At 43.2% G+C, this 24,679-nt stretch overlaps 1 protein-coding gene across 1 annotated transcript in view; it reads left to right on the top strand.

Annotated features, from left to right (window-relative positions):
* Nucleotides 1–1,989: 1,989 nt before the first annotated feature.
* MAPKBP1 (mitogen-activated protein kinase binding protein 1) overlaps nucleotides 1,990–24,679 on the top strand; it is a gene marked incomplete at its 5' end in the record, with an annotated part of 105,257 nt that continues 82,567 nt past the window's right edge. The window contains one exon of the mRNA XM_015412861.1: nucleotides 1,990–2,081. Coding sequence (XP_015268347.1) covers nucleotides 1,990–2,081 — 92 coding nt within the window. The remainder of the gene's footprint in view (nucleotides 2,082–24,679) is intronic.

Here is a 24,679-nt window from a genome sequence, read left to right as displayed (position 1 = left end):
ATGTTGAAGCTTCATTGGCTTCTGAGTCCTTTCCATGGCTCAGAAGGCCTTTTTCAATAAGTACTCCTGATGTGGAACAAAGATGACCAAAACTGATGAACAAGACCTTTGTACTGTTTGGGTGAAGGGCGTAGTGCCTCCACAATAATGCCTGCCTGCCAACATTTCACTCCTAAAGCTCGGGGGGATAGGACATTGAAACTTAAGGCAGCATTGTGAGAGAAAGCCCTTAAAGCCTCGGAGCCCTCATGGAAGTCGGCCCCAGAGAAAGCCCCCAATTCTGCATCTTTGGAATTGATGTCTTCAGCTCCACCTCCCAGATCCGCGTCTCAGTGAATCCAATCTTGATCACACCCCCCTCAGGCTCATCATGTCTCTTCTAGGATTTTAGCTCCATCTGTAGTTAATGTAGGTAAAAGGTAAAGGTAAAGGTTCCCTTGCTCGAAAGCCAGTCGAATCCTACTCTAGGGTTGCGGTGTTCATCTCCGTTTCAAAGTTCTTTCCTGGAAGGGTAATTCTTTGCCCTAGTCCTAGGTTTCATCCTAAGGAAGTTTCTCGGTTCCATTTATATCAAGATATTGTTTTGCCCGTATTTTTTCTTGCACCGAGCTCTGAGAATAGCTATATGTAAGTGCAGCTTTGTTTTGCACCTGAATTAGAAAGCTTAGTCTTCCCATATTAACATGTCATAATTTTGGAGAGAGCACATGACTTCTTTTGATCTAGAGCCTCTTACAGAAGTGGAACAAGAGATTGCTGTTGTTCTTGGGACCACTAGGCTCATACAATTAAAGGAGTGTGGCATTTTAGACTCTAAGCCTAGGGTAGGCACTGTCTGTTTTGTTTATGTAGTCCTATAAAGCATCATGCATATTGGCACAACTGTGTGGATCTTTGTTAACCTTTGTTAGCCTTGGTATCCTCAAATATTTCTAATAATAATTTTTTTTTTGAACCCCCCCCCCCCCCAAAAAAAACCCTGGTAGTACCTAATTCCATAATCTCCCTATGATTTCCCCTATCCTTGTAAATAAGGATGGCTTTTAATCAGCCCAAGTATCTCTTTCCTTGAAATGGGTTTCATGGGAGAAATCCACATGCCAGCTGACTATATTAATTGCATCTGGCTACCTTGTCATTACTTGGCTGATGGGGGCTCAGTAAATCGGTTTGAGTTATTATATGGGCCGGTGTGACAAAGTGGACAATTAACTGGGTTTGTGCATAGTCAAAGTAATATTTAGGATTATTTTGTTGATACTAGTGTTCCCTCTAAGCTGAGTTAGAGTGAGCTAGCTCACAGTTTTTTAGCCTCCAGCTCACACATATTTGTCCCAGCTCAGGAAGGATGGCTCCAGAGCAAACTAATGTATGCAGTAGCCAAATCGCTCGCTCACAACTTTAATCCCAGTAGCTCACAAAGTAGAATTTTTGCTCACAAGACTTCACAGCGTAGAAGGAACATTGGTTGACACATATTCAAGAATGCAAATCTCTTCACTCATCCATGAATTTAATTGGCTAGCCATAGACATGTCACTGTTTCTAGGATTAATATTGTTTATATAGTTGCTTTTGAGAATGAATAAGAGTTCTGAAACCATTTTTATGCAGGAAATAGTTTACATAAATATTTTACACTGAAATTTATGCAAAAATATTTATGTATGTGCACATGCCAGATGGAGACCTTAGGCGGCCAACTGGGGCCCAAATGCCATGAAGGTAATGGTGGAATAGGGCCTGCAGATCAGAGCAGGACTGTTCTACCACTTGGTAGGTTACTACCACACGAAATATGTTTATCAGCATCAAGGCATCTACTCTTGATACTTAGCGGTATGTTTCTAGATTGAGTTTTGTGTGGTTTCCAGTTCTGAAAAATGTTTGTGTGTAAGAGACAGAGAAGGAAATAGTAACTAGAGGATGGAAATTGCCTAAGACTTGATTTCAATGTGTTGGTGTTTCATTTCTTCTTTATCTTTTTAGGTGACCTTGGAGAAGGTATTGGGAGTCACTGTATCAGGAGGCAGAGGACTGGCCTGTGACCCCAAAAGTGGTCTTGTTGCATATCCAGCAGGGTGAGTCATTAAGGGCGTTTGTAAATTATTTCGTGCTGTCAGCCTAAAGGTACAGTTTATGCCAAATGTAGAGGAGTGATGAATTTTATAGGAGTCTAATAACTCTTTCCAATTATGGTGAATGTTGGCTGTGTTGGTTTAAATCATTTCTAGAAGGAACACTCTTTACCTGTCAAGGTTAATGAAATTCTGCTCTGTGGTTCCTTCTTCTCTGCCTCCTGCTCTCAGCTAAGCATTAATTCTACTGCATTTTTATAGCTGGATTCCATAGTATGATTGGACATAAAAATGAAGTTAATTTCAAACTCACAGTGGTGTAGAAGCTGCCCCATAAGAATATCAAGTAGCCTTATGGTTCATGGTCCAGCTTCCACTTGTTTGAAAAGGAACACGACTTTACATCAAAGTTGTGGTCCTCTCTAGCTTTCCTTAGCAGAACCAAACCAATCATTAGGTCACAGAGCCAGATTTAGTGGGGGAGCCTGTTGGAGCTACTCTGGAAGTAAATAATAGTAAGCAAACAAAGTTGGCTTGTTCCCTGTAAGTGTCATGAGAAGATTTTCGCCACACCTTCTTTAAGAACTGTTGAATGCTCCCTGTGCTGTGATCTATGAGAGAATCTTCTCTCTGGGTGTATTTACATTAGTAGAAATTGAGATACTTATTGCATCATGGAGACATGTCCCACTAGCCTTTCTCATCCACACTCTCAAGGTCTCCAGAATAAGAATGAGTGTGGAACCAAGCAACCTTCAGCAGTGTTCTGTTCCTTGCAGTCATCCTGGGTGAATAAAATGGAAAGGCAGAATTTCACATAGGAGGAGGACAGGCTCGCTATTTCCTGTGAACCAAGAGAATCTCTTCCTTGTGAATCTTATTCCCATGAACATATTGGATTGTGCACCTCCATAAGAATAAGGGGCACAGGTCTAAATTGAAAAATGCAGACAGGCGTCCAGGGAAATCTGACTATTTAGGTGTAGCTAAAATTTCAAGACAGTTATTTACTATCTTTTGTGTAGTGTAGCTAACTGAATGAGAATTTGATCCACTGCCAGAAGGGACAGTGATTCTGGAACTGGGCCACTAGCATTAGTTTTTGTTAGTATATGTAGATGGCTATAATTAATCTGCACTCTGAAGAAAAGAAACTGAGGCCCCAGTCACACGGGCCGGATATTGCAGGGGGGGGGGAGGCGTGGCTGTTTGCCCCACAGGGAAATAACGCATGACTGTGCGATCAGGCGTCCCCTCGCGGTCCCATCGAGGTCCTGTAGTTAGGGGGGAGGTGCCGATCACACGATGTGCCAAAGAAGCAGCGCGGCATGGCAAACGGGGTTGTGTTTTGTTTTTTTTAACCTGAAGTATGCACATGCCACGTTGGGTGCTTGTGTGCATCCCTGGAGACTTCGGGGGAAAAAAACCTTTTCGCAATGGGGCATGGGCGGGCGCCGGATGCCACCAGAAACGCGATCAGACGCCCGCCCTTGCCCCACGGTTTCCGGAAACTAGTACCTCCGAGGTACTAGTTTTTTGCTGCGCATCTTCGGCGGGAAGCCTCGGTTGAGCCACGGGAGCTCTACACTTCCCAGATGTGGCGGTGAGATCGCGCCTGGAAAATCCGCCTATCTTCCGTCTCTCTAGTGTGGCTAATGCTCCGTGTGACCGGGGCCTGATTCTGGTTTTAGCTGCAGTTTTGATAACAGTGCTACTACTGGGGGTGGGTGGGTTTGCCATGTGCCCATTGGCACTCCAGCAGCCACTAAAAGATAAAAGAAGAAGAAAAAAGGGCAATGACATGACATCAGGTTTGGGAACAATTGGAAGCGATGCCAGTCCTCTCTAGGAATCGTGAAAAACTGTATGGTTTTTCTAGCAATTCCTACAGAGGTGTAGCATCACTTCTGGGTTTTCCCAGAAGTGACATCTGTTTGTTGCTGATGGCTGCCTGCCATGTCCCTGCCCACCCAGTCTCTCATTGGCTGCCAAGCTGGGTCTGGCAACCCTAGGTGTGGAGGAGAGGATAGTTCTGACTTTTTTCATTGTTGAGCTTGCTATGTGAACAGTTTTGAAGCCAGCCTGACAAGGGTTTCATTGTTGTTTGAAGCTTATGTTCAGATTCTTGGTAATTTTTTTTTTAATTGGCACGCATTAAAATTAAATACTGTAAGAGTCACTCAGATGCTGGTAGCCCCAAAAGGAATCTCCTCAGAAGCCAGGATCTAGAGTCTGTTGGATGAATTTGTTCCTGATAAATTTTAGGTTCTATCTATCACAGCTCAATGGGCTCTTTAAAAAGTTTTATCTGCCATTAAAACCCGGATTTGTCCTTGAAATGCTGATGTTTGCAATTTTGCCTTAAATTTCCATGGAGTTCCTCAGGTGAAACCTCTGTAGATAGTTTGTGGGAGCTGAGGAATTCCAACTAGGTTGAAAGAACTTTGATAAGATTTGCTGGTGTTCTTGACTGTACTTGCATTTCCAAAGAGAGGGAAGCCAATTACCTTTTGTTTTAAAGTGAAATCTGGTGTCCCTTGCTGTTATCTTGGGAGTAGTGGGTAACTGGCATGTTTCTGCTGCAGAGCTCTTTCATTTGGATGGGTTTGATATGTAGTGATATGGAATGCTGCCCTCACTGAATTCTTTTCTGTGATATAACTCTGCTTTCAGACTATGTATTACTGCTTATTCCCTGAAAACAATATATTTTGGGGTGTAATGAAAAAGTGCAATTTTCCTAATCCTTATTGTGTCTTCATCAAAGGTTGATTTTGAATTTTATTTGCATGCATCTAGAATGCCACATGCTGCAGTCGAAATGTAGTGTCTTCACTGTTAGAAGACAAGGTTTAAAGCAAGTGATGTCTCCTTTCACTTGTCTGTTGGTGGGCACATGTGAGGAAATGTGTGCAAAGTGCCTGCCTGAATAAACTGCTTATGTGTTACACTTAGCTATTTTGTGAAGCGTATACAATTTGCCACTGTCAAGGAATTGCTTTGTGTTCAAGTTTATGCTTGTGCTTGTTATAGGCTCCAAACACACAAGAGAAACAGTTTTCAAGCCTAATTGGGTTGCGAGGTCAGTTTGTTTTATTATCTTGTTGTAAGGGGATGTATACTTCCTTGGCAGAGTGCAAAAAAGCTTGGCATAGCTATTTTGCTGGCTTTTTTGGATTTTCATTCTGAACCTTTTTTTCCCCTTTGGCAGAGAGGAGTAGAACTTGCTGAATGCTGAATTGATGTGCATTTTGCTGGCTTGGGTAGTGCAAAATGTGCTTGGCTCGGCATGGCTGCCTTCCATGCAGCTCTTACATCTGCTTCAGTTCTAGTCAGCTCCATTTCCAGATACTCAACATTTATTTAAAACCGCTAATACAGGGCAGTCCTGAGGTTTAACTCCTCTGCTGTGCCAGCCTAAGGGCCTAAGTTATGAAGCAGGTTTCTTTCTGTGAAATGGTTTGAAATCATCAGACTTAAATAACATCAGCTGATCTGAACAGGCCCCAAATTCTTAAAATTCATATAAGAATCACACCAAAATGATGTTGTTTAATTTTTATTTTCTCTTTGTCTTGAATTGAAGATTAAAGTTGTGTCCCATTTCCCAAACCTTTTTGCCTCTGTTTCACATTGAAGATGTTAGACCAAATTTTAATACAAAATACAGAAATACATGTGTAAGTTTGGGCTCTTCTTACTCAATTATCAAATACAAAGTGGACAGTAAAAGGGTTTGCATATGTAGTTATAAACTGTACCAAGAAATTTCCTCCAGACATGTTAGGGCTAGACAGTCTGCCCCCCTGTTTGAGCTTGACATATAGGTGTCCCTATAGAGCATTGGTCCCTGACCTTTTGGAGCCTGCGGCCACCTTTGGAATTCTGACACAGGGCGGTGGGCACAACTACAAAATGGCTGCTGCAGAGGATGGAGCCAACCACAACATGTCATGGAGTGAGGTTTTGCATAACTCTAATAGGCCCCGGTTATACGGACCGGAAAATGCGGGGGGTCGGATTCGACTGGCTTTCGAGCAAGGGAACCTTTACCTTTTATAGAGCATTGGTCCCTGACCTTTTGGAGCCTGTGGGCACCTTTGGAATTCTGACACAGGGCGGTGGGCACAGCTACAAAATGGCTGCTGCAGAAGATGGAGCCAACCACAAAATGTCATGGAGTGAGGTTTTGCATAACTCTAATTGTAACTCTTCAACTTTCAAGTAGAGGCTCTGCTTAACATGTTGTTCATTTTCTTGCTTACACATAGCTTGCCTTCAGTTACACAGTGAAGAACCTTGTGCTGTGGTGGCAGCTATTGCTGAAGAACTTTTTAAAAAATCTGCACAGAAAATCAGATCTTCAGTGGCCTGTCAGAATCCTTGCTGGGCAAACATGGCAGGCATCAGGAAAGGTGTCAGCAATCACCACAGCACCCATGTATACAGTATACCCCAGTACACAGTATCTGAATCTTTAATTTAAGTTGACATCTTTGCTTTGTTTTAAGTAGTTCATAGTATTTCATGGTAGAGGGATATGTTACTTGGCATATAACACATTCAGAGGATCCAGTTAGAAGAATTTAGGATTGCCAGGTCTCAGTGGTTTGAGGGACCAAGGGCTTGTGGTGGAGCATTTGATTTACATGCAGAAGGTATCCCAGTTCCAGTTCCAGATATTTCCAGATAAAAGGATCAAGTAGTAGGTGATGTGAAAGACAGTACCACTTCCAGTCAAAATAGACAATGGTGACCTTGTTATACCGGTGATCTTACCTGATATAATGGAACATTGTACACTCAGTAGTTTTAGCCTTTCTTTCAGGTCTCAAAAGAGAAGGAATGGTTGAGGGTGCAAAGCCAAGAAGATGAGGTATTTGCTCTTGCTACTAGCTCCACCCTAGGCAGAACTTCACAAAAACTTACTATCCTGGGAGTGCCTCTTATTTGGGCTTTTTGGAAAACTTGTTCCAGTTCCTCTGGAATAGCTGCATTTCTACTTATCATAGCTATAACAAATCTGCTATTATTCTGATACGGAGAGAAAAGTTTGTTATATATTTATTAATAAAGATCTCTCACGAAATAAAAACCATAGGATAAAATTGTTAACAACATAAGAATGATCAATAATAGGCAATCCATAAACAATATAAAACCAGCCTAAAATGTTGTTCATAACAGTCCTCAAAGTAGTAGCAGACCAGACAAGCAATTTAAAAATATGCAACCCTTCAGTCAGCCTGATTTAATTTGTTGGCTTAGCATAGGGTTGCCAGACCCCCAGTCCAAGCAGGCATTCCTCTGATTTTTGGGGCTTCAATCTACTGCTGGCCAGCAGGGGAAGCCCCACACTTGAACGTGGATGTCACCAGGCAATGTCCCTGACGTGATGACATCACCGACGTCAGGAGGGTGATGCTCTAGTTTTTGGGTAAACTCTAGGGCTTTGAAGGGAAAAAATGATAGAGTTTTGCCCGAAAACTAGAGCATCAACCCTGATGTCAGTGACAGGTGGGGGCACAAAGAGCAAAGATGGGGAAGAATATCTTGACTAATGGATTGGATAATAGCCTTCCACGCAGTGCTACAATATTTTGTCATTTCTTCCTGTTTCTTTGGGAGACTTAAGCATGCCCTTATTGTGCATAATTTGAATTATTCACATCTGCATTTTGTCTCTTTATTGTGGATTTTGCTTATTTTTTTGGAATGATGCTTCTGTGTGCAGGTGATCAATACCGCCATGAAATTAGAAAAAAATCCCCCTGAAGTTTTGACTTCTTTCAATAAAATTGCATTTGTACACACGTTTTGCTAAAACCCCTCATTACACAACACATATATAACTTCCGTGATACAGTTTCTTGGTCAAAGATAACTTCAAACATAACAAAAATGACATCAGAAAAAATGAAAAGTTGAAACAAAGTATACCTCGCAATACTGCAAGTATCTTTCAGAATTACATAAGTAGCACTTGGTATTGTGAAAAGTGAAAGCTGGGGGGGGGAGAGATGGAACAAGTAGCTCATTAAGAACAACTTGATAGCTTTGTGTGTGTTGGGGGGGTATCTTCTCCGTTCAAAATCACTAGGCATGATGTCTTATACCGACAATCATACCACCCTGTGAGAAATGTAGGGAAGCCTCATTATTTGGATTGCCAACTTTGTATTGGAAATTCTTGGAGATTTGGGGGTGGAACCTGGGAAGGGTGAAGTTTGGGAAGGGGGAGGATGCTCAGCAGGGATGTGATGCCGTAGAGTCCACCTTTTGGACCTGCCATTTTTTCCGGGGGAACCGATCTCTCTAGTGTGGAAATCAGTTGTAACTCCACAAAAACTCCAGGCCCCACCTGGAAGTTGAAAGGAAGCAAACAACCGTGATGTATAGTGCCAAAAAAAAAAAAAGGTTCTTCACCAACTTGTAAATTCTTTTTTCAGTATTCAGTTTACTGGAAGCAATTCAATCAACCATCAACACCAACGAACCATGCACATTACATCTCGTTTCATGTATACCTTAATCAAAGTGGGTGGCGTTGAAATACCTATATAATGTTAATCCATTTGGCATACATTCTAGTTGTATCTCATAGTCACAATAATCAAATCCATTAGTGAGATGTAATATGCATGGTTCATTGGTGTTGATGGCGTTTGAATTGCTTCCAGTAAACTGAATACTGAAAAAAGAATGTACAAGTTGGTGAAGAACCTTTATTTTGGCACTATGCATCACGGTTGTTTGCTTCCTTTCAACTTCCATCCCGTGATCTCTCTCTTTGGTTTGCACCCACCTGGAAGTTGGTAGTGCTGTTACTGGGCAGTAAAGGCCCAGTCTGTACCACACACAGTGGTGGTGGGGGGGATGCGTTTGTAGTAATGCAGTTGAATAAAAATCACATGGTAGACAACCCTATGATACGTTCAGCTGGTCTAATGGAGTAAATGTTTTACTTGTTTGCTTATCAAACAGTGGCTTTGGAGTGTGCACAGTGTGTATTGAGACCCCGTTCTGAGAACGGGAACCTGTTGCCCTGCATGGACAGTGGACCCAGTGTCATCGAGCATCCAGCAGCAACTATTTTCCTATCTTCTTTTGGAGGAAGCAAGTAAAGTAGCGTGCAGTCAGTTCACCTTGGCAAGCCTTGCTACTGCAGTACTTTCTGTATACAAAACCAAGCCATGAATGGGAATAAGCCTTGACTAGCTTTATGAAGGCAGTCTCACTTGTTGCACTGTTAAGTGCAGTTCAGGTTTAGCAAGGATGGAAAATGGTGAGTCATTTCATTTAATTTTAGAGTGACAGGCAAAAGCTCTGTGTTCTTTTTCTTCTGTTTTGCCCCAGATCATTTTCTTCCACGCTGCCCTAAAACTTTCATTAGTGGGGTGTTTGGTATCTCTTTCTTGGCATGTTTTCATATTAGCCTGCTGAGGTTCTGTATCCTAGAAACAAGGACTAAAACAAAACTAAGAAATCCTCTGAGATTACTGATGAATAGTACAAAAAAGTTTTGAAAGGGAGGAAATATATCCAGCCATTTGAATTCCAAACTAGACCCTTTGATTTCTGAAATTGATTTGTTTTATTAGCATATTTTTTGTAATGAAAAAGTTGGCAGTATTGCAGTATATAGTCTCCCATTCTCTTGGGGAAAAACTCTCCAACGTCATTGATTCCAACCTGTTTTTCCTTAACTGACCAATCTCTTCCCCATTCAGATAAATATTTACTCACTCCAGCCAACAGCTTGAAAGTGAGCTTGATAGTAGTCTTGAGTTGAAGGAGTGGTGGCTTAGTGAATAGCAGGAACTGTCCAAAATCTAAGGCATAACATGATCTAAAAAACACAAAAATGAGAGAAGGAAAAGGCACAGTACAATCCTGGCTCTGGTTTGGAGGACCCTTTGCAAGATGCTGTCCAATGCATCCATGCAGCTGCATAGTGTGCACACTTATGGAGGAGGGATGCATCACAAAAAGTTTCATATCTCTTTAAGCCTTTTAAGCGCTAGCAAAGTTAAAAGGAGCCTGAAGTAATTGAGCTCTGCAACACTGTGAGGAGTCTGGCGAGGGATGCCATTCCCCAGTTAGGGGCGGGCTCCTTCCCTCATGTCATGCTAGATTGTTCCAGAGAACCCTGCAACACTGTGAGGATTCTGGCTAGGGATGCTATTCCCCAGTTAGGGGCGGGGGATCCCCTGCTTTTTCAGGCTCCTGCCTGCCACCAGCCAGCTGGCCAGCAGGGGGAGATCCCACCCCCCAACGTGTTGTGATGCCATCACACAGAAGTGACATCATCATGTTGGCAACATCACGCAGTGATGCCCTGGTTTTTGGGCAAAACTCTATGGCCTGAGGGTGATTTTAGTATAGCGTTTTGCCCCAAAACCGCAGTGATGCCCTGGCAACATCACGCAGTGATGCTCTATGGTTTGAGGGCGATTTTAGTATAGCGTTTTGCCCCAAAACCAGAGCGCCGTCCCCGACATTGCTGATGTGATGATGTCACTTCCGTGTGACATCAGCATGTCATGGCACTCTGCCCCCACTCCCAGAAAGTCCCTCCCCTGCCAGCGCATTCATCGGACCTGGTAACCCTAATTCTGGCTTAGATTTCCAGATGGGCCAAGTATCTCTGGTCAGCAGAGACTGCAGTGCCAGGCTGAATATGCTTTAAAAAATGTTGCAGCAAGCCAACCCCTGATATAATACCAGCCTTGCAGAGAGGTCTAATGGTAGATGAGCTTGTACAGAATAGAAGGAGGACAGGGATATGACAGAAGTTGAGGAAGGGGATACAGTTACATACAGAGAGAAAGGGAGAGTGTTGAAAGTGGGAGTACTTAAGACTCTGAAGCCGTTGGAAAAGTTGATGAGAAGCCAATATAGGAATTCGAGAGTAGTGACATGATTATAACAATGGAAGAGAAATGTGAAACTGGTGCATTGCTATGGCAGGTATGCTCGGAGGATGCTGAGAGAGATTTCATGATGAAGGTAAGGAGGCAAGAGGCTTCCTAGAGTCCCATTTCCCACATGTAATATAAACTGTTGTTTGCATCAGTAGACACATGCACATTTTACTTAGAAAGTCCTTGACATGCTTACTTTGATTTTGAAAAGTCACAGTAGTTTTGCTCAAGAGGTGGTTGGAAATGAATAAGAATTTTTGTCATCTGAGAAGTTGATATTAAGATCAAAGAGTAGTGTTGAAATATAGCAAGTTTACAAGACTTTGCCTTCACTGAGGATGGATGGGTGTTATGGGTTGGGTTCTATGATTTAGTTTTGCTAATAACCATTCTCTTCTTTCCTGATCCAGTCTGATGTTCCTGTTTTGGTGTGACCATGTAAGGATATGTGGTGGCATGTCCGTATATTGAAACATGAATCTGCCTCCCTCTTCCCAGGGGAGGGCTCTACTTTGAACCCTCTCTCTGCTCACAGTTTTACTTGCTGCCACAGTTCCTGTCCATTCAATGCTTTTCTCACCAACTGAACTTTGATAGCAGGAATAATCTGAAGGAAAAGTGCTTTGAAAGGGCTTGAATGGAGGTAAAGAGGTTTGGAGAGGGTTCTGCACATGTTGCTTTGCTGTTAAAAATTGACATGCATGCCTCTGTTTCGTGTGACTTGGGTAGATCTGTGCTGAAACAAATGGATTTTCTGTAGATGTCTCATTTGGCCTTTATATAGAAATGCAAGATCACTATCCTTGGAAAATAGGTTATTCCAGGGCATGTACCATGTGTAATCCCAGGGCAAATTGCTGCTGTGTGTACACTGGACTTTGAAAATTCAAGATTTTCCTCTACTAGCTAAATTTCGATGATAGCTTGAGTGCATAGTCACTGAGCAAAGGGCCGTGCAATCTGTTCATTCCAATCCACCCCTCTGTTGTTTCTTTGCCAAATAGCTTGGTTTGCTTTTCTTCCTGTAAACCTTCTGAACTTGGGCAGCCCTCTTGTCCTAAGTCTATGATTCTGTGAGTCATGGCCTTCCAGGATCTGCTTTTGCTAAGCTTGGGAAGTGATTGGCAGGTTGTTCTTCAGCCAAGTCAGTTGGAAAATGACAGCCATCTGTGTCATGGTCAAGGCAGGGTGGATGGAAGAGGAGGAGGAGGGAGGAAGACACCATTTGTTGCATCTCCAGCCAGAAATCTGTTGTGCACATGTAGAGATGACTCAGTAGACTGAGCAGTAAATCTCACTGAAGCTGAAGGGGTGAAGAGTTTGTTTTTTTCCCTTCCCAGTTGTCTTCACAGGTTGGTCCCCACATTCCTGTTGGCTGCATGTATGTTGGCCAATCACATTGATATTGTGTATGTTTGATATTGGTATAGTTATTGGTATAGTTTAATTTCCATGGCCCTTTGTTTTCAGAATCCCTTGATGTTTTCAATGTTACTGACCTGTGGTTAATTGGATAATGTGCAGGACACAGGGTAAAATAAATAGAAAAATAACCTTTCAGCCAAGTTGTAAGATGTGCACAGCACATTCCTAGGTAAGGATAATGGTGTCGTAAGTTTGAATGGACTTATGAGGAACTTGTCACTGCTTATATACTGTTACAGAGGAACAAATGCAAAACCCATAGCTGTTGCTGCCTGTGAGTCCCCTGTCGCAAAGCACATACATTGCTTGAGCGCACATACATTTAATGTTTACATCACATTAGGATATTTCCCCTATATCTTTGAAGGAAGCTGCCATTGCTCTTTTATTAATGAAGTCTTCATTAGAAAAAAGGGTGGCCAATTGTCAGTCTCAAACATCAAACGTTTGGTGTAGAGCCAGTTTGGTGTAGTGGTTAAGTGTGTGGACTCTAATATGGGAGAACCAGGTTTGATTCTCCACTCCTCCACTTGCACCTGCTGATGTGACCTTGGGTCAGTCACAAGCTCTGGCACAGCTGTCTGTGAAGGGACTAATATCAAAAATATACACAACACTAACTTCTGTAGAATACAAAACTCATCTTTCCTACCAATCTCTCTGGCACAAAGAATGCAACATTCAATTAACAGATGAATCTTGGCAACACATATGGACTAATCCACCCTTTAAAACTAAAATTGCATCAATGAAACTGCAATCTTTTAAAATATTAGCGCATTGGTACCTCACACCCAACAAACTGGCACACATGACTCACGCATATGATCCCAATTGCTGGAAGAACTGTGGCAATAGGGGCACTTACCTTTTGGGAAGCTGTATTAATACAAATCAAATCATTTCAGAATTAGACATCACACCCACTCCTGAAAACTTGTTTTTGAACAGTTGGGTAGCTCATAGCTCTGCTCCTTCAGTGGTGGAGAGGGTCTCTATACTGCTGTTTGCAGCCAAGATGGTCATTGCCACCCACTGGAAAACGACAATGACACTCACAATTACACATTGGCACAAAAAATTGTGGGATTTATATATCATGGCGAAACTCTCGGATAACCTTGCGCGCTTTGACAGAATTCCTGCTCCTTCCACCTTTAGCACTATTTGGTTTCCTATTCTAGAATATCTGCAACAATTCGAAAACACTCCGAAGGAAATTGATGCATTACACTTGTGGTAAAACTCAAACAATCATTATATCTGTTGGTAATCTATTATTGTTTATATGATATGTATCAAATTTATTAGTTATTAAGATCAACTGGAATTACATTTGGTATAAATTGCCATTACCTGTATTGCAAATGCTTATTATTCACAAATATATTTGTACACCTATTCTCGTTTATTATACAACCTGTTACCACTATTCTTATATTCAATAAAAATATATTGTCCTCCTGAGGAAGACACTTCTCTTGGCTCCTGTGTGGGACTAACTGTAACTAACTGTGTCCTCAGTGGCTGTTGGTAGGCAACCAACTTCTGTCAGTAAAAAAACACTTTCCTGTCAGAATTAACTTAAAACGGCTCTCTCTCCTTTTTGCCTCCACCATGGCTGGCTGGCTAATGAGGTGGGCCAGTGACCATCAAACCATTCTCTTCAACCCCCTGCTGTGTGGCTGACTTTCCCCTAGGGTTGCCAATCTCCAGGTGAGTTAGGGTTGCCAAGTCTGAGTTGGGAAATTCCTGGAGATTTGTGAGTTGGAAGCTGGAGAAGCCAGAGTTTGGGGAGGACTTCAGTGAGATATACAGTTGCCAGGCCTGGGTTGGAAAATACCGGGAGACATTGGGGGTGAATCAAGGAGAGGGTGGGGTTTGGGGAGAGGCCTTAGCATGGTACAATACCATGGAGTCCACCCTTCAAAGCAGCCATTTTATCCAGGGGAGCTGATTTCTGTCAGCTGGAGATCAGTTGTAAAAGCGGGAGATCCCCAGGCCCCACCTGGAGGCTGGCTACCTTAAGGTGAGACCTGGAGTGCTCCCACTGTTACAATTGATCTCCAGATGACAGAGTTCCCCTGGAGAAAATGGCTGCTTTGGAGAATAGACCCTATGGCATTATCCCCTGCTGAGTCCTTTCGTGCCCCCCCCAATGCTGCCCTCCATAGGATCCACCCCTCAAATCTCCAGGTATTTCCCTAATCAGAGGTGGCAACTGTGCTTTCTCTTCAGTGCCTATTACTAAGCAACCAGGTTCTGTCACTAAAATGCCCTTTCCACACCTGTTTTGGCCTTTGGGAGAACAATCCTTGGGGCCAGTCCTGATAGGGTTGCCAACTCCAGGTGGAAAATTCCTGGAGATTTGAGGGATGGAGCCTGGAGAGGGTGAGGTTTGAGGAGGGGTGGGACCTCAGACAGGTACAGTTCCATAGACTTCACTCTCCAACCCAGCCATTCCCTCATGGGGAACCATTGTTGCAAATCTCCAGGTGGGGGCTGGAGATCACTCAGAATTACAACTGCTGTCTAGGAGGGAGGGGGAGGAGATGGAAAGCTGAAGCCAGGGGGCAGATAATGGTAGGTTGATGGTTGACTAGGAGGGAGATCAGGTAGCCAACTCTAGGTTGGGAAATTCCTGGAGATTTGAGGGGTGGAGCCTGGAGAGGGTGGGGTTTGAGGAGGGGTGATACCTAAGACAGGTACAGTGCCATAGACTCCACCCTCCAAACCAGCCATTCCCTCATGGGGAACCATTGTTGCTAGTCTCCAGGGGAGAGATGGAGATCATGCAGAATTACAACTGATCTTCCGATGGCAGAGATCAGTTCCCCTGGAGAAAATGGTGGAGTCTGTGTCATTATACCCTGCTGCAGTCGCAACAGTAAACTGGCGCTGAGTGCCAAAGGCTAGGGCACTCTCTCAGAGCCTCTTTCTAGAGCTCATTGTATTTATTTCTACAACGGACCTTATTCCTAGTATTCTTCATATTCCATTGTTGTGCCAATATTATTTTACCAGCTAATAAGAGATGGGCTAATAAATCCTTCCTCAACTCGGGGATATTTAACTCTGGCCACAGATTTAGTAAAATAGACTCAGGTGTATTTGGAATTAAAATTCCTGTTATGTCTTTAAAAAAATTTTTGGATAATATTTTCCCAATATGCATTCACTACTTTGCAACAATGGCTTTTTCATTCATCACATTAACACAGTAATTGGAATAATTTTTCTGCAGCTGGGCTTGGTTTTACCGTGTGCCAAGGAAAAGCAGCACAAGCTGCCAGTGTTCTAATTTGGCCCACACCATAGAGGAATAGTGGCCCCCAACCAACCCCAAATAAAATAGCTATTGACCATAAGTTGAGACAGTCTTCCTTCTCCCTCTGTTTCAATTTAATGTTGCCAGAAACGGAAATGAAGCTTGTTTATAATTGAAAGTCTGCATAAAATAAACTACCCTTTGCTTCTTCTCCCTGATGGAATCGGACGACTAATAATGATGTTCACAGAGCTCTGCCTAATGGGTAATAGCTATAAGCAGAACATCCTAATGCTGTAAAACCTATTCATCTCTGCTTGTTTTTGATCCAAATAAAGCACTATATTATCTGATATAGTGATATGTGAATTCTCATAAATTAGATTCTAGGTGATTAGTTCCGAGAAATTTTAATAATCAGTTTCTAACATCTCTCTTAAAATAGTTGCTGAGGGCTAACTGCAGATATAAATGTTTTGGTATTATTTTACACAAGGGGCGGGACCCGCGATACTCGCGGGGGGGAGGGACCTCCACACATGAGGCAGAGGAGGAAGCAGGAGGAGGAGGTAAGTCCCCCCCATCCTGCCGGTTCCTCCCCCGTATCCTCCACCCCCCCGCTCGATTTCCCTCCTCTGGCCTTCCCTCCCCCGGCTCCGAAGCGAGGGCCGAGCGGCGAGCTGCTCGGCCCTCGCTGCTCTTCCCCCCCTCCCGGCTCGCCGCTCGCCTCGCTGCTCTCTTCCCCCCGAAGTGGCGGCGGCGAGGGAGGTCGCAGAGCGTTCCCTGCGCATGCGCAGGGGACGCTCTGTCAGTTTCAGGGGGATTTCAACATCCCCCCGATATTTTTTACAGGGTTTCTGATTTTTGTGCACACCTGGGGACCGCCCCACGTGTGCACAAAACTCTCCCTCCCCCCCAGGTGCCCCCGGTGCGCGGATTTAGGTATCCGCACACCAGGGGGCGACTTCAGAATTAGGTATATAGATGGAAGTTAAGCATCTAGTGATAGAAATGGTAGGTTCTCGAATGCACATTTGGAATCCCTGTTGATTTCTTACTTGTACTTAGCTCTACAAATTCAGAAGGACTCAGGTGTGGTGTATACAGACTATAGAAGCAGAGTCAGATCTTGTACAGTATTCTGTATTTGTGTGCCTTTGCACTTTGCACTGATAAACGCAGTGGGAAGCTGAAGAAAATAATGTACTAACTCTGTCTTGCAGACTTGTATGGATTTGGAATGTGGGATACATGATGATTTAGAATAAGGATTAACTTGTAAAGTAAGGCAGAGACAGGTGACCCAGGGCAAAGTTAGACTCTTCACAAAGAAAGATACTGAAATTGGGAGTAAGAACAGTACCACTACGCAGATGTTCAGTGACCGTGTATGACTGAGTGGGGGGAAATTGAGGTTACACCCACCAGCCCTGTGCCAGACTTCCCCACAGCTTATATGAAAGACTAATAGAACTTACAATTGTGCATTGTCTTTTATATGGACCCAGTGACACTGGGGACTTTATGCATCTACAACTTCTCTATTCCAACTTCAGAAGAATGTGTGGAGGTCAAAGGCAGCAAGCACAATTTTCATTCTCCTCTTGTTCCTCCCACATTCACTGTTAAGAGTTACATACACTATTACTGTTACATATGAGGAAGCAATAAAGCTATAGAAAACTCAGAGCAGAGGCAATTTTCTTGTAGCAGCAATGTCCCTGTAATTAAGATTTGGTACCTACAAATGAGGCTACTTTAGAGATAGCTTAAATACAGTTTTACTGCCCTGGAAACACACATTCACTACTGTGTCATGGAATGAATATTGGGGAAGAAACAAAAGATTCTCAAATGTTGGAGTATAAATTATCAGCTGCATGTTGGGGATAAAGCAGCCTTTGTGGATGCTACATTATTAGTATCCTTGATGTCATCAATATGTTTCAGCCTGCACCCCCAATCCCCCCCCCCAATTGTGCACCTTTTAAAAAGCTGGGTTTTTTGCAGTGTGGTGAATGTGCATTTATATAAATACATGCATGCCACTTTTTTTTTTTTAAAAAAAGTGGACAGCCCAGTTGACATAGGAAAGGGCTAAGACTGAGAGCCAGGGTTGCCAATTCCAAGTTGGAAAATTCCTGGAGATTGGGGGGGGGGAGGTGGAGCCTGGGGAAGGCTGGAGTGGGGAAGGATATAATGCTAGAGTTCCCCTTTTAAAGCAGCCATTTTTTCCAAGACAGCTCATCTGTTGTCTGGAGATCAGTTGAAATTCTGGGAGATCTCCAGGTCCTACCTGGAGGCTGGCAACCCTAGTTTATCTAGCATTTTGACTGGGGAAAAAAATCAAAACCTATCAAGTTGTGAAACTGGTCTGGGTGAAAAACCTATTGTGGTCACTAATTAGAATATTTATATCTTCTTTGTTTGTACCAGTTGAATTTTCTGGATGAAACTCATTTCTGTATAGGGAATTGTGTGAGTCCAAGACATAGTCCAACATGTAATGAATTTCTTATACCTGATCATGAAGTACAGGCACAGTGAGAAGCCATGACTTCTCATGCTGGCAAACCTATGCTGGCTCATGCTGGCAAACCTATCTGCATTGTTACTGCCACTAATTACGTAGCATCTGCTGCAAACTGGAAGAGTTCGCTAATATGACTTTCAGAGTAATCACCCCCCCCCCCAGTTTAGTGCCAATCAAGCCAGAGGAGCAACACATTCTTTACTTGCCCCCCATAACAGGTGACCAGCATGTGCCTACTCTGAAGTATAGGGTGGGCGGGTGTCTCCCTTCCTGATGGAGCAAAAGGGGGCAGACCAAGGGTTCCCTGCCCCTTGCTCTGGCAAAATAATGTAAAAACAGCAACAAAACATGACAATGAGACTGTGACGTCACTCCCAGGGAAACCTGGAAGTGATGTTGGTCTGCTCTAGGAATCACTGGAAACTTTTACCACAGGGTTTCCAGCAGTTCCTACAGAGGTGTAATGTCACTTCCAGATTTTCCCTGGAAGTGATGTCACACCATTGCATGATAGTTCCCCTCCTGTCCCTGCCCCTGTGGACTCCCACCAGGGGAACCCTAGGCAGACTGGATGCCCACCATATATTGTCTTCTTCCATCCCACCCCTGAAAGGTATGTAGTTTCAAGTTGGCCAGCTCTCCCTCTCCACCAGCCGCAGATAATCCTTTCCCCTCCCTGACCAGGAGAGGGATTTCAGGAATGGCTTTTTCTGTAACATGAAGCAGCTAACTCCCTGCTGTACCTAGTGTCTTCTGGATGCTTGTGAAGTGAGGAAGATGGAATTATCTAGCAAAGGTGCAAGCAACTTGCCTGTGCAGGTAAATGACCTGTTCTCTCCATTATTGAGGAAGAACTTGGCATCTTTAAGAGCAGTTATACCACCTAGCAGCTGGTGTCTTATTTAGCAATGTGGGTTTGCTTTAAGAGCCAAGTTTTGAGCTTGCGTAAGAACAACGAGAGGAAAAATCCTAGCTGAGCTTGGGCCCAAAGCCCTAAATTCAGTGTTCCTGAGCAGAGCACTTGCCTTGCCTAGGGTGCTTCCTAGGGACATCTTAGCATTTGATTCTGTTCTCCTTGCTGACTTTTTCTCTGGAGCGGGCACACATGTTGAACAATATGTTTAGTTAATGGGCCGATGCAGTGACTTTTGAGGGTGGGTGGTTTTAAAAGAATCCAAGGACCAGTTCACAAAACAGATCCCTGTCCTCAAGAAAAGTACTGGCCTTGCCCAGTTCTTTGTTCAGATCATACATGACATTTGTCTACACAATTACAATCCTGAATGTGCATGGCAGCAAAGTGTGAATGCAGCCATGGACAGTGGGGGGAGCTGAAGCTGCTGTATTTCTTGGATTGCAGTTTACATTTATCTGAATTAATGCATTCACGAAGAGAAGGTCAATAAGGATTACACTGGTAAGTAATGTATTGTTTGAATTAGGCACCTGGCTGTTTCAGGAAAACTATAACTGAGCACCCTGGTTGTTGATGATTGCATCCAGGCACCTAATTCTTCAGCTACTGGTGCTGATGTGTGCTCTAGTCATTGTGCTAAGGAGCTGTTGAACAGATAAATTATACAGAAACAGTGAAACAAAAGAACAGTACCACCTTAGGGTCTTATATTTTGTGTTCAGTGGTTCATTTTTGTGGTCAGTTTATGGTGTTTCATCCAGCCAGCTAAAGCACTCTCCAGTTCCAGTGGCAAAGTGTTTAGCACATGCTTATTTTTATTTCTTTATAAGACATCTGTAGTGCCTTTCAGTTCAAAGAATACACAGTAGTGTTCAACATCTCTCCTGTAAAAACAGAGCTAAAAATAATAAAAGTGACATCTGCAATTAGCAAAAAGTAGACCAAAAGGGGATAGGTGTTTAAGGATTTTTTTTTAAATATGGTTTGATGTAACAAAGTTTTTCCTCTTCGACAGAGACCCATGTGCTTCAGAAGAAAATCTTAGTCTAGGAATGATAGCCCTTCGATTTCTTATCTGATGTGTAATGTCAGACACTGGTGATGCCATGTGATTTGTATAGTTCTTTGAACTCTGACATAAAATGAGGTGCTTCAAAAGAGGTCTTCCTTTTAGTTTGCAGCGCTTATGAGCAGCAGAAGCTGTTTTAATGCTCTCTGAACCAGTTGTTCAGTGATAGTTGAGGAGCCTGCCCTCCCTGCTGCAGTCAGCCTCTTGTTATTTTTGCAGGGCCTCTGGGTCTTGGGGTGGGGGTGGTGCTTGGGTATGTGTTCTGCAGAACTGAGCGCTTGTAGCCTAAAAAAGAATGGAGAAGGGACAGCACACACTCTGTATTGCAGATATTTTCCTTGGTCTGTGCTATTACCTGTGTGGCTTAATTAATTGAATGGAAGCACAGAGAGTTAAATCATTTTGTGTACTGCCTGTATTAATACTTACTATGCTGCTTTCTTGCCATGAAATCCCTACTTGCCAACCCTAGCGGTTTTGTTCATTTTTCTAAATGGACACTTCCTTTTTTGTTTGTGCAATAACAAGAAGAGCTGTGGATGTGTCTGGTAGTGGGTCAGGAGAGGAGGTGGCGGCGGCTATTTCTTTGGAAGCAGATGGCATTTTCATGCAGAAGTGAAGGCTGTGTTGAGTTTTTGCCTAGGAACACTTTTTGAGAACCACGAGCTTTCTAGAGAAAACTTAATTTCACCAGCTTCTTTGCTATATTTTTTGTACCTGTTTGGAACCATTATTGCCCTATTGTGTTGCTGGTTTATGCAAGTTTTTTAAAAAATTGACAGTGATGGAAGCAGCGGCATTCTTATTAAAGGTTGCCAACAACCTGGAGGGGGGAAAATGGGCTGTTCTTTTAAAAGAGGCTTTAATGTAATGGGCAGCTGAAGCTTTTCGTGACATGGAGGTAAATAGCATCCATTAATTCATAGAGCTGTGTAAGTCAGAAGCGACCTGATGGAACATAACACACACAAACCTCCATTAAAAGGACAGGACACTTTTCTCCAGGCTGTTGGGAACCCAACTGGGCCCTTGCAGCTTTTAAAAATCACTTTAAAATGGCATTGTCATCAATGGGTTGGACCGGTGGATGCTGTCAGGTCTAGTTTGGCTCTAAGAAAACTGCTTTGCCTCTGCTCTGAATAGGATGAGAGGAGGTGTCCCTGTTGCTGAAGCAACTGGGCTGAGACTGCCTATCTTTCTGCTCAGTGGCAATGATTTCATTGTCTCCTGGAATTAATGGCAACTCCCATTCATTTCAAGAGAGAATTATGCAGATGTTCCTAGTAGATTCTACCCATTGTTTCTCTATCACATTCTGGATAACCTCTGACTTCAAGACTGAGCTAAGCATGATTATTCTTCACAAATGTTATCTCAAGGACTTTTATCCTTTGCAGCAACTGGTTGAGTTCAATGCAAGCTTTTGGGAATATTAAATTCTTTATATCCTTGTATGTGAATGCACGTAAGAGGGTAGTCTCTAAGTGGCGAAGTCAGGATTCATAGACAGTCATTATGGGTGGCTCTTACTCTGCTTGGAAAATCTTTTCCTTCAGCAAAGTTTGATATTTTTCAAAAGTAATCCAAACACATTTAATTTAAGACAAGCATTTGACATGGATGGACAGGATTGCTCTACCTACAGTGACAGTTCTTTTAAATATGTCTTGTGTTTGGTTTTTTAGTGTAGATGTGTGCTCTGAGTTTTTTTTTGGAAAGGGTATCTGGCCACTGTATGCAACAGAATGCTTAACCAGATGGACCACCGCTCTGATCCAGCAGGGCTTTTTATGACAAGATAGTGCATATTCATAAATCTCATATACTTATTGTAATATCAGTTGCAATGGGACATCAGAGTGCCTGCTCTAGCTGATATCCATTAACTTCCTCTGTGTTTCCAGAAAATGTCTGGAGATTGAGCGGTTCTTGAATTTTCTTCTCTTAATTTCTGCTTTGGGCACATATACTTGGTACAGTAAGACTATTCCCCCCTCCCTTTGATGGAATTGTTGTTGCTAAGACATATTTTCAAAAGCTAGTGAATGCTGTTTTTCATTGGCATCTCTTCCGCCCCCATCCCTGAAAATTAATGGGTATGGGTGTATCTCATGGACTGGGAATTAATGCAGCTACAAAAATTATACTATAAATCATGTCCTGTCCTCGGGTGTCACCCAGTTCTGTTTGTGCATGTTAATTCTAGTAGTTTTGCTGGTTGTTGCTGTTTTGACTTCCAGGTGGTTCAATGCCTTCCACAGGGCAGATGCCTGTGTTCTTTGGAAGATTTTTGGCTGGGTAGGTTTTGCTAGAGCAGGCAATAGTTTTAACAGCAGGGAGAATCTGCAGGAAATATATATGGGATGGGAAAAGCTTTTGGAATCAGAATGATTTGGCAAAAAGGATCAATTACAGTGCAGAAATCTGTCAAGTTACCATGCTTCCTTGGTGCTAGCATCCCCTCCAGTTTATTTCTCTCCAGCTCTTCATACTGTAAATTGAGGTCACACAGATCTAAAACAGATGGAGTGTTGTATATGCTAAGAAGAGCAAAACCCTAAGCTCTGCTTGATATGTACCTTCTGATACAGTTTTGTGGATTCTCTTCCAGATTGTCACAGAAGACAGCTAAAATGATAGTGTAGTGTCAAGTAATAGGGCCATTTTTGTACATATTTAGGAAGGTTACATAAGGCCAAAGTTGCATCAGGGTATCCTTGGCAATCTTTCACGGTGTGGAAGTACAACCTTAAATGCATCCTTAAATACCCATGTATCTGCTGCTCAGGAATCTGTCTAGCCCAGATTATCCAATCTGTCTAGCCCAGATTATGTTTACATGCAGGTTTTGCTCTTTTTCCTCAACATACACTGATGTAAGTAACATTGATGCTACTGACAGCACTCTAACATCTCATGAAATTTGAAGGAACAAGAGAAACTTTGAACAGTCCCTTTCTTTGTCATATATTCTATGCTTCATCAGTTATGCTGAAAATATGCATGATTGAGGCTTAGGAATTAATTTGCTGAATGTGGGAAGAACTGAGAGTCTATTTGCTATTGAGCTTAGGAAGGCCATTACCATTGCATTGTCTGTTTAGATCATTGTTCTGCCCTGGCTTCATTAAGGTGCTTCAGTCATGTAGAAAAAACACATAAATGACTTGTTCAGTTTATGTGTGCTTACTTTGTTGAGCATACACGTAGTGAAATAAATGCACCCTGTGTGATTTGTGATTGCTGCCGTGGATGTAGGGTAGACTGCTTAAATTGCTTGTGTACCTGAAAATGTTCACCTTCATTGTAACTCAAGATATGGGATATCTAGGAGGAGGTTTCAGTGTCCACACCTACTGTCTTGGCTACACACTAATGATAGAAGTTCAGGCTGGGATTGTATGGAGTGTGGGAATGAGCAGAAAGACAGAAATGCTAGAGTACCCTCCCTTGTCGTCCAGTTCACTTTAGAAAATCCACCCATTTCAGCTGAGTCTTCCTTATGGATGAGGGGGGACCCCTAACACCAGCACACACAAAAAGGTGGCACAGTGTGGAGGTGGCAGCCATGATTGGTGCATCCTGTAAACTCAGAATCATAGAATCATAGAGTTGGAAGGGGCCATGCAGACCATCTAGTTCAACCCCCTGCCCAATGCAGGACCAGCCTAAAGCATCTCTGACAAATATTCGTCCAGCCTCTTCTTGAAAGCTGTCAGTGAAGGGGAGCTAACCACCTCCCTAGGCAGCTGATTCCACCTCTGAACCACTCTGACCGTGAAAAAGTTTTTCCTAATCCAAATGGCTGGCAGGGAAGCCCCACCCCCAAACAGAGATGTCACTGGGCAATGTCTCCGACACGATGGCATCACTCAGAAGTGACATCATCGCATTGCCAACATCAGGGTGTGTGTGACGCTGTAGTTTTTGGGCAAACTCCATGGTTTTGAAGGCAAAAAACCTTAAAGTTTTGCCCAAAAACTAGAGTATCACCCCTGACAGCGGCAATACGATGACATCACTTCCAGGTGATGCCATCACGTTGAGGATGTTGCCTGGTGATATCCCTGTTTGGGGGTGGGGCTTCCATCAGCCTGAACTAGCAACATCTATATAAAGGCAAAGGTCTTATGTACCTACTAATATTCTCATAACCCAAGATAAAAGGATAGGACTCAAGAACTTCTGCTAGCAATGCATGTACTTTTCTACCAAGTTTTGGCTCGGTGTCTCTTGGGCTGAGACAGGGGTCATTTCCTGCGGAAGCGCACAGGAGTGGAGCTCCGGCAGTAAGGAGCCCAGGGGGTGGGCACATGCAACAAGCCCCGCCCCCTGCTCCCAGCAGCCCTCAGTCAGGCCACGAGGAGCAAGAAGCAACCAGGTAAGTTGCAGAGCCCCCCTCCCCCGCCTTCAGGTACAAGCTCTCCCTCCTCTCTGAGGGCAGATCTGCGCGTCTCTCCCCCCCC

This window comes from Gekko japonicus, unplaced genomic scaffold (assembly GCF_001447785.1).
Source record: "Gekko japonicus isolate JY-2015 unplaced genomic scaffold, Gekko_japonicus_V1.1 scaffold1254, whole genome shotgun sequence".
NCBI classification, from domain to species: Eukaryota; Metazoa; Chordata; class Lepidosauria; order Squamata; family Gekkonidae; genus Gekko; species Gekko japonicus.
The sequence above is the reverse complement of the archived record's forward strand: the minus strand, read 5'-3'. Positions and strand labels throughout refer to the sequence as shown.